At 38.6% G+C, this 14,414-nt stretch overlaps 1 protein-coding gene across 7 annotated transcripts in view; it reads right to left on the reverse strand.

Moving 5' to 3' along the window:
* The window catches only part of ARHGAP28 (Rho GTPase activating protein 28), a 203,099-nt gene extending 190,220 nt beyond the window's left edge, over nucleotides 1–12,879 (reverse strand). For 6 of the 7 annotated variants that reach the window (XR_006195447.1, XM_042911218.1, XM_042911214.1 and 3 more), the window contains exon 1: nucleotides 12,629–12,879. Coding sequence is in view for 5 of the 7 variants with exons in the window: in XM_042911218.1 (XP_042767152.1) it covers nucleotides 12,629–12,804 (176 nt within the window). In the remaining 2 variants the exon portion in view is untranslated. The remainder of the gene's footprint in view (nucleotides 1–12,628) is intronic. The other variant, XM_042911216.1, reaches the window with a different exon arrangement.
* Between the last annotated feature and the right edge of the window lie 1,535 nt (nucleotides 12,880–14,414).

Raw genomic sequence — 14,414 nt, forward strand, 5'->3', positions numbered from 1 at the left:
TTACACTCCAGAAAAATAAGAAGACTGCAAGCAAACTGTTGTAAGATTACAATTATGATTTTATGGATTTTAATGCAATAGCTCTGAATCCAGCTTAAAATAGTAAGAATGATCTGAATTGGGTATGAACAGTTTGGAGATGGAGAGTGGAAGAAACAGAAGAGAGAACAAACCAGGTTAAAATTTGGTTAACTAAAGAGAGTTCCTTCTTAAGACACATAAAAAAGTCCTTCCATGGACTCTAAAAGAAAATTGGTGCTAATTTTTTTTTTTTAATTCCCAAATAAGAACTATTTTAGAGTCTGGATAAGTATCATGTTTGTTTAAGATTGGTATAATAGAAATCAGCTTCACTCGGGCTTCTGCTAAGTAGTGACTCATGTTGTTTTAGCTGGTGTTGACTCACTGCCCCACAAAGGATGACACAGCTTTAAATAGGCAGAGCATGGCCTGCTTTTTCCAATTACATACTTCCAGAACTAGAAGGGGTAGGGGTCCTCCAGAGCAGAGCTTTCTGCAACTAAGCACAATTTAGACTTTACAAAAACAGTTGCCAAGTTGACCTTGTAATCACTGAGCTTTATAAATGAGGAGGGAGAGAAGTTAAGTTGTGGTATGTTAAAAATCACAGGGGCCAGGCATCCTCTGTTTTTCAAAACAAAATCTGCGGAAACTTACAGTCAGCTCTTTTCCCATTTAATTGCTTACTCTATTGAGGTCAGCAAATGTTTTCCTTTAAGATTCCAATGAAAAGCCACAACAAGTGTGTTTTCAAGACTGTCCACGTTAACTTAGTGAGATAACGTAGGGGTAGCTATAACCGTGTTTGAAAGGAAGCTAAGGAAATGCCATTCTCATAATTGTTGCCACCTTTTCTCTGCTTCTGTACCCTTAATGTTTCCCAGTGAGAAAGCCAGTTTCCCCCACTGCCATGATTTCCACGTTGTTAACCTGACTGCTCCCAGAACACATGAGACCATGTCGTGGGCCTGAGTGGGTGACCAGGGGTCAGCAGAATGAATTCAGAGTCTGGCTCAACCAGTTGGTTATTCCTTATGAGGCTCTCGGCAAGACACTTTCCCACACTTTGCTTCCCTGTTGTACCACAGAGAGTGTTCCTTGCAGTCCTTACTCATGAGTAGTCTTTCATGATGCTTCATTCCTATTTGTAACACACTCTGAACTCCCTGACTGGTTAAGAATAGTTAGAAGAGACTCCTAAAGACACAGCAGTTAGCAGAAATGTCCGAACCATGCTGTTTATATATAACTACAATGACCGTCCAGTCTCTGTAGTTCTGGTGTCCCAAGAACCTAAGTTTATCAAAATGAATACCTTGCGAAATAAACACAAGTGCACACAGCCAGAGGCCATTCTGACTCTGACCTCTCCAGATGACTCAAGTCCAGACGACAGTGGGCTCCGAAATAATTTTCAAAACAGGAATCCTCACTCGCAGGACAATTTAAGTCGGCATTATGCATGGTTCCAAGATCACTGATGGATAAGGGCTATGCTTAGACTTACGGAAGGCGAGGCATGGCTCAGGGGTCTGGATTGCCACAACCTACCTTATCGTATCTAAATTTTTGAGCAAGATTTGGAAAAAACTGATCTTCACAGAAGTATGGATTAAGATCTGGATTGGTCTCTTGGTTGGTTTCAAATCATGACAAGGCAAAAACCTGACTGAATATTGGGAGAGAAAATAGGAAAAAGCCCCATTAATTCTCATGGAGTATTGTTTCTCAACTTGCATTAAGATTTCTTACACTGTAGCATTTTTCACAGAACTGTAACAAAAAATCCTACAATTTATATGGAACCACAAAAGACTCTGAATAGCCAAAGCAATCTTGAGAAAGAAAAAGCAAAGCTGGAGGCATCACAATTCTGGACTTCAAGTTATTTTACAAAGCTGTAGTAATCAGAACAGTGTGGTACTGGCACAAAAACACACACATAGATCAACAGAACAGAATACAAAACACAGAAATAAAGCTACAGTTATAAGACCAGTTAATCTGCAACAAAGCAGGAAAGAATATACAATGGGAAAAAGTCTCTTTTTTTAATTTTTTTAATGTTTATTTTTGAGAGAGAGACAGAGAGAGAGAGAGAGAGTGCACAAGCGGGGGAGGGGCAGAGAAAGAGGCACAGAATCCGAAGGCCCCAGGCTCCAGGCTCCAGGCTCTGAGCTGTCAGCACAGAGCCCGATGTAGGGCTCGAACTCACGAGCCATGAGATCATGACCTGAGCCAAAGTTGGGCACTTAACCGACTGAGCCACCCAAGTGCCCCAAAAACACAACAAATGGTGTTGGGAAAACAGTTCCACTACATCCATAAGAATGAAAATGGACCACCTTCTTAAACCATACACAAAAATAAACTCAAAATGGATTAAAGACCTAAATGTGAGGCAGGAAAGCATAAAATTCCTAGAAGGGAACACAGGCAGTAATTTCTCTGTCATCAGCTGCAGCAACATTTTTCTAGATATGTCTCCTGAGGTAAGAGAAATGAAAGCAAAAATAAACTATCAGGACTACATCAACATAATAAGCTTCTGTAGAGCAAAGGAAACAATCGATAAAACTAAAAGGCAACCTACTGAATAGGAGAAGATATCTGCAAATAACATATGCGATAAAGGGTTAGTATCTAAAATATATAAAGAACAGATACAACTCAATACCCAAAATACAAATAATCCAATTAAAAAAATGGGCAGAAGGCATGAACAGACATTTCTCCAAAGAAGACATCCAGATGGCCAACAGACACATGAAAATATGCTCAACATCACTTATCATCAGGGAAATACAAACCAAAACTACAATGAGATATCATCTCACACCTGTCACAATGGCTAAAATAAAATATGTAACAGGGGCACCTGGTGGCTCAGTCAGTTGAGCATCTAACTTCGGCTCAAGTCATGATCTCACAGTTCGTGGGTTTGGGCCCTACATCAGGCTCATTGCTGTCAGAGTGGAGCCCGCTTCAGATCTTCTGTACCTCTCTCTCTCTCTGCTCCTTCCCAGCTTGCTCTCTCTCCCTCTCTCTCTCTCTCTCTCAAAAATAAATACATCTTAAAATATATATATATGTATACATATATATATATATATATATACACACACATATACATATATATAAAACAAGTATATACATGTATATATACTTAAAACAAGTGTTGGTAAAGATATAGACAAAAAGAAGGGGCGCCTGGGTGGCTCAGTCGAATAAGCATCCAACTTCAGCTCAGGTCATGATCTCACGGCTTATGAGTTCAAGCACCACATCAGCTCTGTGCTGACAGCTCAGAGCTTGAAGCCTGCTTCGGATTCTGTGTCTCCCTCTCTTTCTAACCCTCTCTTGCTCACACTCCATCTCTCCCCTCCTCAAAAATAAACATTAAAAATTTTTTTCTTTTTAAAGATGTACAGAAAAAGAAGCTTCCTGTACTGTTGGTGAGAATGCAACCTGGTACAGCCACTGTGGAAAACAGTATGGATGTTCCTCAAAGAGTTGAAAATACAACTACTCTAAATCTAGTAATCGTACTACTGGTATTTACCCAAAAATACTGATTGGAAGGGACACAGGCACCCCTATGTTTAGAGCAGCATTATTCACAATAGCCAAATTATGGAAGCAGCCCAAGTGTCCATCAATATCATCAATAGATGAATGGATAAAGAAGATGTGATGTGTGTGTATGTATGTATGTATGTGTGTGTACACATATATATAATGGAATATTATTCAGCCATAAAAGATAATGAAACCTTGCCATTTGCAATGACATGTATGCAGCTAAAGTGTATAATATTAAGCAAAATAAGTCAGTCAAAGAAAGACACAAATGAACAAAAAAGCAAAGGAAAAAAAGAAAGAGAGACAGAGACAGAGACAGAGACAGAGACAAACCAAGTAACAGAGTCTTAACTATAGAGAACTGATGGCTACCAGAGGGGAAGTGGGTGGAGAGATGGGTGAAATAGAGGATGGGGATTAAGGATCCCTTGTTGTGATGAGCACACGGTGTTGTATGGAAGTGATGAATCACTATGTCGTACACATGAAGCTAACATAACACTGTATGTTAACTATGCTAAAATTAAAAAAAAATTAATTAAAAATAATTTATTGGAGCTTTCCCCAAAAGGAAGAAAAAAAATTATCAAGAATTATGTTGTGAGTCCAATTTCAAGGAATGAAGTGAAAAACATATTTTTAACCATAGAAATCTAACTTAGTAGTTAAAGAAAGCAATTAATAAAACTAAATGAAAAGTTCTAAGAGCTAGTTACTAAGAACATCAACCTAAGGATTAAAAGATTAAAAATTACCCTCCCCCACTTCTGCCACCACCCCCCCTCCCCCCCCCCCCCCCAAAAAAAAAAAAAAAGCCACAGGAAGATTTCCTGTTACTAATTGCTTAGATCTCACTGTCTTGGTCAAAATGAATGACTTTTCCAGCACGTTTGTCTACTTTAAAATACTGTTACCTAAGATTGCATGAAGGGCAAGAATACAGCTTTTAAATTAATGGGAAAAAAATTCCTAACATTGCACTTGCTTCAAGTGATAACAAAATGTTTCAAACTATTTCTATCCACCCATACTTAACCCACCGATGCTTATTACATTAAAATAGAATAAAAATTACTGCAAAAGGAAAGACTAAATCAAAACTGAGTATCTGTAACACCTACTATGTGAAAGTTGTAAGTTTGCTAAGGAGGACACAATAATAATACTGTCCCTCCTCTCAATTAACCTATGATCAAACTGAGACAGGAAAACACTAAATCCATAATATACTAAATGTTTCAAGATTTAAACAATAGTTTTGGAAGGGCTGAGTGGGAATCATTATCTCATTGTGTGACCTTGGACTACTTCTCTGTGCCTTACTGTCTTCCTACTTCTCAGGACTGTTGTAAGGATTAAATAAGATAATGTATGTTAAGCTAAATAAGTTCTCAATAAAAACAGGCCTCTAAAAAAAAAGAAATGACATCATAGGACAATACGTGATTAATTGCCAAATGATCATTCTGTTATGACAGATGAAAACTCTCTGGCTACTACTGTTAAGGAAATTTTCTGGAAAGAAGTTTAGTCCTTACTTCTCTGCCTAAATTTATTCTCTTTTGTTTGGCTCTTCATTTCCAGCTACTTATATATGGGTTTAGTTCCAACCACAGAGGTATTAACTTTAGTTACTGTGTAAACTTTTAGGTGTGGAGAGAAAAGTGTCAAGGGAAGAGATCAAATGTCATATTATTAACTATAATGCCAATTTTGTACTTTCAACATTTTTTCTAAGCACCTGTCAGATATCTCCACAGATCTGAAAATGTAAATACACTGATGGACCTTTGCATAAAAGCAAATGTATTGGCAGTGTTTTCTAAATTGATTTTCAATAAATGAAAACTGAATAGGAAATTTTAGAGGGATTCTTTTCTGTATACATTACAGATGTACAAAAGTAAACTTTGTGGCTAACCAACCACAACATTTAGCACAGATGTAAAAACTTCTCTCTTATCCATAAGATAATCAGCACCCTAACTTAGAATTACTAAAATGGTATAAATAAATCTCAAGTGTTTGACAATTTAAAAAATTCTGCATACTTTAGCTTCCTGTCCTCTCCATTGTGTGCCTGTTTGCAGTCATCATCTATCAATCTGAGGGATCACAAATGGAATGCAGAGGTTTAATTAGTTTTTAAGAGTAATATGAGACAAGGCAGCCGGTTCTCTGAGTGATACTTAGTATATGTTCTTCCACCCTTGGAATCACTGAGCACTTAATGCCTGTCAAAGGGACAGTTTTACCTATAATATTCACTTATTCAAAGTGATGTAACACATTTGATACTGAAAGAATGTGTCATAAACCCCAGATATTTAAGATAAATATGCGGTGAAACCATCTACTACTTTCTTTAGCTCCCATTATAGAGACCAGAGTAACCGGATGCGCTATTATTTTGTTCTGAAGTTCATCCTCTAGTAATCACAAAGAAATGGGCACATGAGATTCCATGGGTGAAGAATGACACATTGTACAAAACTCACTAACTCCAGTAACCAGAACACAACAAGAAACTGAAAGCAAACAAGCAAACCAAGAAACACTCCAGAAACTGAAATAAGTGCTATCAAAGTCTTGTGTTAGATTATGCATTCTGGTCCTCTGAATAGCATTTTCTTTACACAGTTCTCACAACCCTGATTATCCAATGAAAAGTAAATCATAAAGCATGTTAAAATAACAACATTAAAAAGAACGTAAGTATGACTAAAGGGTTTCAAGACTGCCTTGGGAAATAACAACAACAAAAATATTTAAATTACTGAAGACATAAAACAAGACACCAATGCAGGCTATTTACTATGAAGGCAAGTAAACTTTCGCATCCCAATAGGGTGCCTTTACTACATAGAGCACTGTAAATTATACTGTCTTAATGATGACAGTCATTCATTAAGAAAAGGTTCATTTCTGTCCTAGGTAGGGGTATGCATGACCTTATAGTTTCATCCAAAGAGGCTTAAAACAAACTCTATCGCTTAAATGGATAACCTTATTTCTGAAATTTTCTTCTGCGAAACATTTTATTCTCTTCCTCTGCTCCATAACATTTAACTTTTATTTTTTGCTAGAACTGATGATATCTAGAGACCACAGATTAAGAAAACAGAGAATAAGAACTACTTCAGAAATGAAATAGTTTAAGAGTGGAATGAGAAGGCATTTTGATCATATGTGAATTAAATGTTTACTTTAGTTACAATACATTTGCAAAGGTTCAAATAACACCTCAGGGACACTGGTAAAGGAAAAATGTTTTCCAATAGGTACAGACATAGTTCTAAGAAAACAGATAGCCTCAGTAATACCTCCAGGCAAAGTGGGATTTAACAACTACCTCTCTTATTTTAATTTAGTAGCCTTCTGATTATTTTTCTCCTGACTATAATAAAATTTTGCTTCCAAAAAATCATGAAACTTTGAAAATTAGGGAATAGGTTTTATAAACTCAGACCAGATTATGGATATTAAACCATTTTTTATATTTGGTTGATTTAAAAAAAAATCTTTTTTAATGTTTATTTATTCTTGAGAGAGAGACAGAGCGTGAGCAGGGGAGGGGCTGAGAGAGGGAGACACAGAATCTGAAGCAGACTCCAGGCTCTGAGCTGTCAGCACAGAGCCAAACACGGGGCTCAAACCCAAAAACCGTGAGGTCATGACCTGAGCTGAAGTCGGACGCCCAAACGACTGAGCCACCCAGGCATCCCAGTTTATTTGCTTGATTTTTTTTTTAAAGGAAAGGGAGATCAAACAATAAAATAAGAGAGAATACTGAATATGCATTTTATAGTATATAAAATACATCAATGTAGAAGAATTGAGAAAAAAAAATCAGTAAAGTTTGAGAAGAAAACAGGAAATATTTCATAATCACAAAACATCTCCCCCCAGTTTTTTATTAATTATATAGAGGAAAATAGTAGTTCACCAGTAGAGAAACCCAGCAGACACCATTTTAACCAGGTGATCAGAGCCAACATCAACATCAGTGAGACAGATCACCATCATGTCCCCTCCAAATATAGTGCACTTGAGAAAGGCCCAACATCATCCTGTGGAATTCTTACCCAAAATGCACAATCTCTATCTAACCATGAGAAGATATCACACCAATCCAAATTGAAGAACTTCCTACAAAACAAGCAACCAGTACTCCAAATGTGCCAAGGTCATAAAAGATAAGGACAGACTGTCAGAGATTGGAGGTTTGGGAGGCAAAATGAAGTTCAACATGGGATCCCAAGTTCAATTCTACAACAGAAAAAGTGATGAAATCAAGTTAAATCCATGGTCAACCATATGCACCCCTGTTAATTTTTCAGTTTTGATAATCAAACTAGGGTTATGCACAATGTTAACATTAGGAGAAACTGAAGGAAGTTTACATGAAATGCTGTACTACTTTTGCAAGTTTTGCAGAAGTGTATTATATCAAAATAGAAAGTTAAGAAATAGTTATCTATCCTCATGAATGTGATTCCACAATGCCCTAGATCCCTGAATTTTTGTGAATACATTAAGGATTAATGATCAGGGAGAAGAGAGCAGGTTAAAAATGGACAGAGCAACTGGCCAAATGTTTAGCCAAATGACATGATCAAAGGAAATGTGCCAGATGTTTTCCAACAGCTCCACATATGGAGGCACCTACACTCAGCAGGGGCCCCGCTGTAGAAAGAAACCAGAGACACTGACTCTGGTTTTAACCATAACATAAAAATGACCCATAAATATCTTATCCTCTCATAAGAATCCTATTTTGATTACTATTTCTGAATCTTCTAGAAAAAGTTTTCAATAAAAAGTTTCTGCCCCAGATTTTAGTGTACCTCTGTATATGTCCAGAAGCTCACATAGTCCTGTATAAGTACTTAACTGAACAAGAGTTTACACCTTGAAATAAACGTTTTAATTAATTTCCATCCAGGAAAGTACCAATAAAGATGGCGCTAAGAGTTGCTAAATTTAGTTTTTTTCCACAAAGTACAATAGTTACTTTCTAATTATCATTAATTCCATTTTAATCAAATCATTCCTGTTACTATGCACAGTTATAATATTACAAAACAATATCCCCTTTACAAAAATGTTAACATTGCTATAGAACTAGAATTCCTAGGATAACCTTGGTTAGCTTCTTTTATTTGTTTTTGAGGAAGAGCTGGTTCTCTTCCTCTTCTATTTTTGTTCTCTCTCAGGAAGTTTATGGTATAACAAAATGAACATCAGAAATACTCATGGACATTTTATACTGTACACTCACAAAAAAAATCATATATATTTCTTATGTATAACTTTAGAGAAACTTTCAAGATAGCCAGCTTTATCTTCAGCTACCTTTCATTCTGTAAGTGAAATAATTTTGTATGTATGTTAATATTTTCACTCTGGATTCTGAATAAGGGTCTAGAAGCTTAACCTCTCTAAAAAGCACAAGACTGTAAAGACAATCATTTAACAGAACTAAGAATTTACAATCCTTCATTCTCTTTCATCATTTACAAGTAGAATGTAAAGATAGAATGTTTGTGAAATAAGGAATCACCCTTCCTAACTCCCAACAAATACTTAGTACTCGAGTCTTTTTCCTCCATGAATAAATTTTGGGGATAGGTACCAAAAATATTTTACTCTCCTCTTTACATCAACAACTGTGATTAAAAGTGATAACAGTAGGGGTGTCTGGGTGGCTCAGTTGGTTGAGCATAGGACCCTTGATCTTGGCTCAGGCTCAGGTCATGATCTGGGGTTTGTGGGATCGAGGCCCAAGTTGGGCTCTATGCTGACAGTATGGAGACTGCTTGGGATTCTGTCTCCTACTCTCTCTGTTCCTCCCCCACTTGTGCTCGCTCTCTCTCAAAATACTAAACTTTATTTTTTTATAAGAGACTCTTTTTTTTCAATGTTTATTTATTTTTGAGAGAGAGAGCTTGCACAGAGAGAGGGAGACAGAGTATCCGAAGCAGGCTCTGCTGATAGCAGAGAGCCCGACAAGGGGCTAGAACTCACAAACCGTGAGATCATGACCTGAGCCAAAGTCAGATGCTTAACCAACTGAGCCACCCAGGCACCCCAATAAATAAACTTTAAAAGAAAAGTGGTAACAGTAATAATACAACTACAGAGTCGTATTGGATACCACTCTAAGCAGTTGAAGCAACTTACCCAAGGCCACATGGTAATAAATGCCACAGATGATGTGCGGGGTCCAGGAGCCTGACCCCGAGCCTGAGTAACTGGCAAGTACACTTTATTCTGGCTACTTAGTTTAATAAAATAAAATGGGCAGTCCCTACAGAAATTAAAGTAGCCACCCAGCTTCCCTGTTGAAGAGTTACAGGGGGAGGCATGTAATGGAGCAGCCATTACTCAGCCTTAGCCAGTGCTAGCAGGTAGCAGCAGAGGCCTGAGTCGCTGGATCCTTTATTTTTTTATTATAATTTTTGATGAGAAGCTGACAGTCCAGATATACATCTGAAGCCCCTTCATTTCAAAATGTTGCCACTTATTCCAAGTTTTTTTTTTTTTTTTTTTTTTTTTTTTTTTTTTAATAATCCTACTGGTCTGAAAGATAAAGGGCCACATTCTCAAGGTAGGGACCTTGTCTTATCCATTCTTGTATTACTGAAGCGTAATGTGTGACTGGCACATAGTAGGTACAAACACAGTGACTTCTGTTGTTTAAAATCCTGCCATTTTATCTTGGCCATTTTATAATCTTGGTAGGAATTCATTAGTTTATTCAACACATCTTTACTGAGCTACCACAATGTACCAGACACTGCTCTAGGCACTTGGGATACAACAGTGAACAAAAGAGAATAATGAAGAGAGAGATGCAGAGAGAAAGAGAGAGATTGAGATTTTATTTTAGTGGGAAAAATAGGCCCCCCAAAATCAAAAGCACATAAAGTCAGATAGAGTGGAGGCTTGGAAAATGAGAAGATGGTTTGGTCTGAATTGAACCTTTGCTGCTCAGAGCTCAAGAATGATGATACAATAGTCCGTGTTTCCTAGTGCCATACTGGTCACTCCTCCACAAATATGTTACACATATGTAAGCAATTTAAAGGAAAGCATATTTTTGAAAGAGAGAGTCCTTTCTTCATAAGTAGAACAATACGATCTTGCTCCTTGGCTTGAAAGGAAGTATTGATCAGTAGTTAGTGAGTCAAAGGTTAATAACTCGGCCCTGATTATTTCTGTTATCAGACTCATGATTGATGGTGTCCTCCGGCTCCTTGTAAATACAGGAACTTCTTTTTGATTGTTGTTACTGGGAACCAAGGAATTAAGCTATTCTCTTGTGATTTAGTTGCAGGGGACGGGGTCAACTATCTCCTGCATCAGAGGGTGAGTGGTACAAAGGTTCCTACAGAGAGGGTGCACACGGTCACCAGAAATGAAAACTTGGAGCAACATAAATCTAATTGGCAACCGTATGACAAAACACTAACTATGACACACAACTCTTTTGCTCTCATGCATTATCATTCCACAAGACCACATGCTGAGTTAATGGAACTTCTCCTCCAGTTTGCTTTGGAAACGGATGTAGTTTCGGAAGGCCCAAATGGCACAATCTGGCTATTGCTCCTAGACAGCTGCTGGGAGTTACAGACAAGACAGCTACACCAGGACCATCTAAAAATGCACAAACTAGGCCCTGCTTCTCATCAACTCACTTATATCTATTTAGTTATTCATAATCTGAGTAATTAGAGTCAAGGATAACGTTTAAGAAAAGAAAGCACCCTAAAGACAAGTAGCCTTTAAAACAATGTGCTCCTAAAGCTGGAAGAAAAATGTTATTTTCTTACTGTCTTAACATAAAAATAAGATTTCACTCAACTTGCTCTTTTTAGAAGAAACAATATTGTCTTTGTTAGTCAAGCCTAACATAGATCTCATGCCAATGTAGTTTGTTCTTCTCATGGATACTAGCCAAAAGGATATTCCTTGAAATAAAATCACAATCTGTTGAAAGCCTCACCAATCAATTAGATTAGGAGACATAAGTAATCATTATCACATAACTAATGATAAAAGTATGGGAAAAAGTAAATGAAAATGAGGATGCAAAAAAGCACATCAACCCTCAAACTTCCCACTTGTAAAGAAAACCATTCACCAGTGGATCCATAGTAAACAAATAGCCACATTTAAACAAGCAAAACTTCCCCTAAATATGAGTCAGATATCAAACCATCTCACTCATTATTGTAACACTTTTGTTCTGCCCAGGGAACTTTCCTAAGGGTCTAACATCTTTGTTTAGTTAATGGAAGTCACATTGGCCTTGATCTTGCATCAAACAGATGAACACTGATACAGAGTAATTTAACATAGATCCCTGCTTTATTAAATCTAAAACACACATAATGAGATGATTATAGACTTCTGTTGACCCAAAAGAAATAAATTATAATTGCATTTACAGCACTGGGTCAACATCAGTAATAATAAAATAATACCAATATATTTATACAGTTGAGTGGTTTTTAAAATCTAGAAATAAAATTGTCTTTTAGAAGTCTACTCAGATTTACTTTTTAGAGACTTTCTCCAGCTATGTTTTAGCTCAGGTGGCATGCAGCTAATAAAGGAACTCAACAGTATTCGAGGATTTAGGATAACGTATTCAAAATTTTCCCCTTTTCTGTTTGTATCTCATTTCCAATGATTTTTTTAAAAATAATCTCCATTGTCAATGGGTGAATTTGGCAGAAATGAGGCATATGCCTACTTATCATCAAGTTGTATCAAGAACACAGCTCCGCTGCTAACCTCTGCTAGCCAAGGACCTTAACCATTGCCGGCTGAGACTTCGTGCACTTCCCACTTTCAATCAAGGACAATACAAAGAACAGGAGGCTCACTCAACTAGTCCACCAAAACTTGAAAAGACAATGTGATGGTGCTCTCACGCCCTGGCAGAAAACACAGCTGGGAGGTGAAAGCCCCAAGCCCGGGAAACCTCTGCTCCCTTCGGAGCAGCTCTGGGTACCTGCTGCCCGGGTGGCTGGCGGCGGCCCTGGGCGCACAGCGCGGCTCGGAGCTGGGCGGCTGAGAGCGAGCGTACGAGTGGTAGGCGGTCAACACCACGCCGCCCGAGTCCTCCACTTCCATCGTCAGCCGTGCATGTCCCCGCTCCGGCCCGAGAACAAAGGCGGGGACCAGCATGGACCAGCGCACCGGGGCCGGGTCACCAGAGGGGTGGTGTGGCCGGTCCAGCTCCTAGGTAGGGGCTAGCTCCCGCAGCTGTCAGGGGCGCCCCGGGAAGCCGGCCCCGCCCGCGGGGCAGCCCTATTAGCAGGGACTTAAAGACACGCCCACGAGCCCCGCTGGGGGTGGGGGCGGGGAAAATGCTGGAGGCGGGGAGGGCGGGGGGGGGGGGGGGGGCGGCGGTTAGGGCCTGGGCTGGGGGTGGGTGGAATCCCTGTTTCTAGGAAACTGGAAACCCGCTGTGATCCTTCGGGGCTTGGGCTAGCAGCTCTAGCAGTTCTTGCTTTGTTTCTTTTTCTTTTCCTTTTCTCATCTCCCCCCTCCTCCCCCCCTCCCCCGCCCCCCCAAACGGGACGCTTATCCCATAGCTAGGAACATTTCCTGCCTGGCAGCAAGAAGTGAGAGAAAGAAACCTTGCCTTGGGAGCCTGGGCAGAGAAGGAGAGGGGCCCGGTCTACAACGTGTGGTCTCCGGAAGAAAGGGAGTAAATGTGACACTCTCTCATTTAAAGCATTCACATCAAAAATTGAAGAACCGGATTACGTTGCTGTGTACTTGGTCAAGTTACAATAAACTTGATTTCCTTTTGGGCAGGTAACTCCCTCTTACAGCAAGCAGAAAACCTCCCTCCCTCACCCTCAATACCACTGCAACCAGACTCTTACCTCACCCCACATCCCTTTCCTCCTCCCAATCCTGATCAAATTAAGATACTGCTTTCAGTTTGTCTGAAAATTAGACTTGATTATCTGGGCTGAATACATGTTTTTTCCAGAGGTCTTTATTTAGGGGAGAAAGGTATGGCAGGGAAGCAGGTAAAAAGGGACATAATCAGAAATGATTTTCAATGATTTTACCTATATAAGACTAACAGCACAAATGGAAAGACAACATTCTTTTAACAATTTAAAAAGGGAACCAAAATATGCTAGAGGCCCACAATGACTCCATTTTTCACACTATGACAGGCTGTTTTACCTGTTGTCTCTCACACTCCCCTGGGAGCTAGGTGGAGGGAAAAGAGAAGATAGTTTACCCCTTACTGAGGGGTGACCTAGGTCATGCTACTAACATCTCAGAATGTTTCTGCATCTGTGAAATGGGGAAAATAATATTCTCTTCATGGGGTTAAAAGCATCACATACATGGTAGGTTCTCAAGACCTGTTGGTTCTCCCTGCTACTTCCTTCACAGTATCAAGAGAGACATTTATTTTCACTGTACTTTCAGAGGTTGGGAAAGAAAAAAAATTCCAAAATGCTTCTTAGAAAATATTTTGTTGATTAAAATGGTTGGATGACTAAAATACCCTTTATGTGTTGGATCCTGTTCATTAGCTCTTTAAACAATTCAAAGGGATCAATAGTATTATCCCAATTTTATCAATTAAAATTTACCAAACATCAGCATATGGAAAAGGCACAAAGAATGCTTCATTCTTCAAAAATTTCAGATACAAAGATGTATCTGTTTACCTACTGTGTTTGATGCCAAATGTATCAAAACTAAGATAATACTTTCTTAAAATGTAAAATAAATTCATAATGTAATTATTGAGACATATCTAC

Source organism: Panthera leo, chromosome D3 (genome assembly GCF_018350215.1).
Source record: "Panthera leo isolate Ple1 chromosome D3, P.leo_Ple1_pat1.1, whole genome shotgun sequence".
In the NCBI taxonomy this organism is placed as follows: Eukaryota; Metazoa; Chordata; class Mammalia; order Carnivora; family Felidae; genus Panthera; species Panthera leo.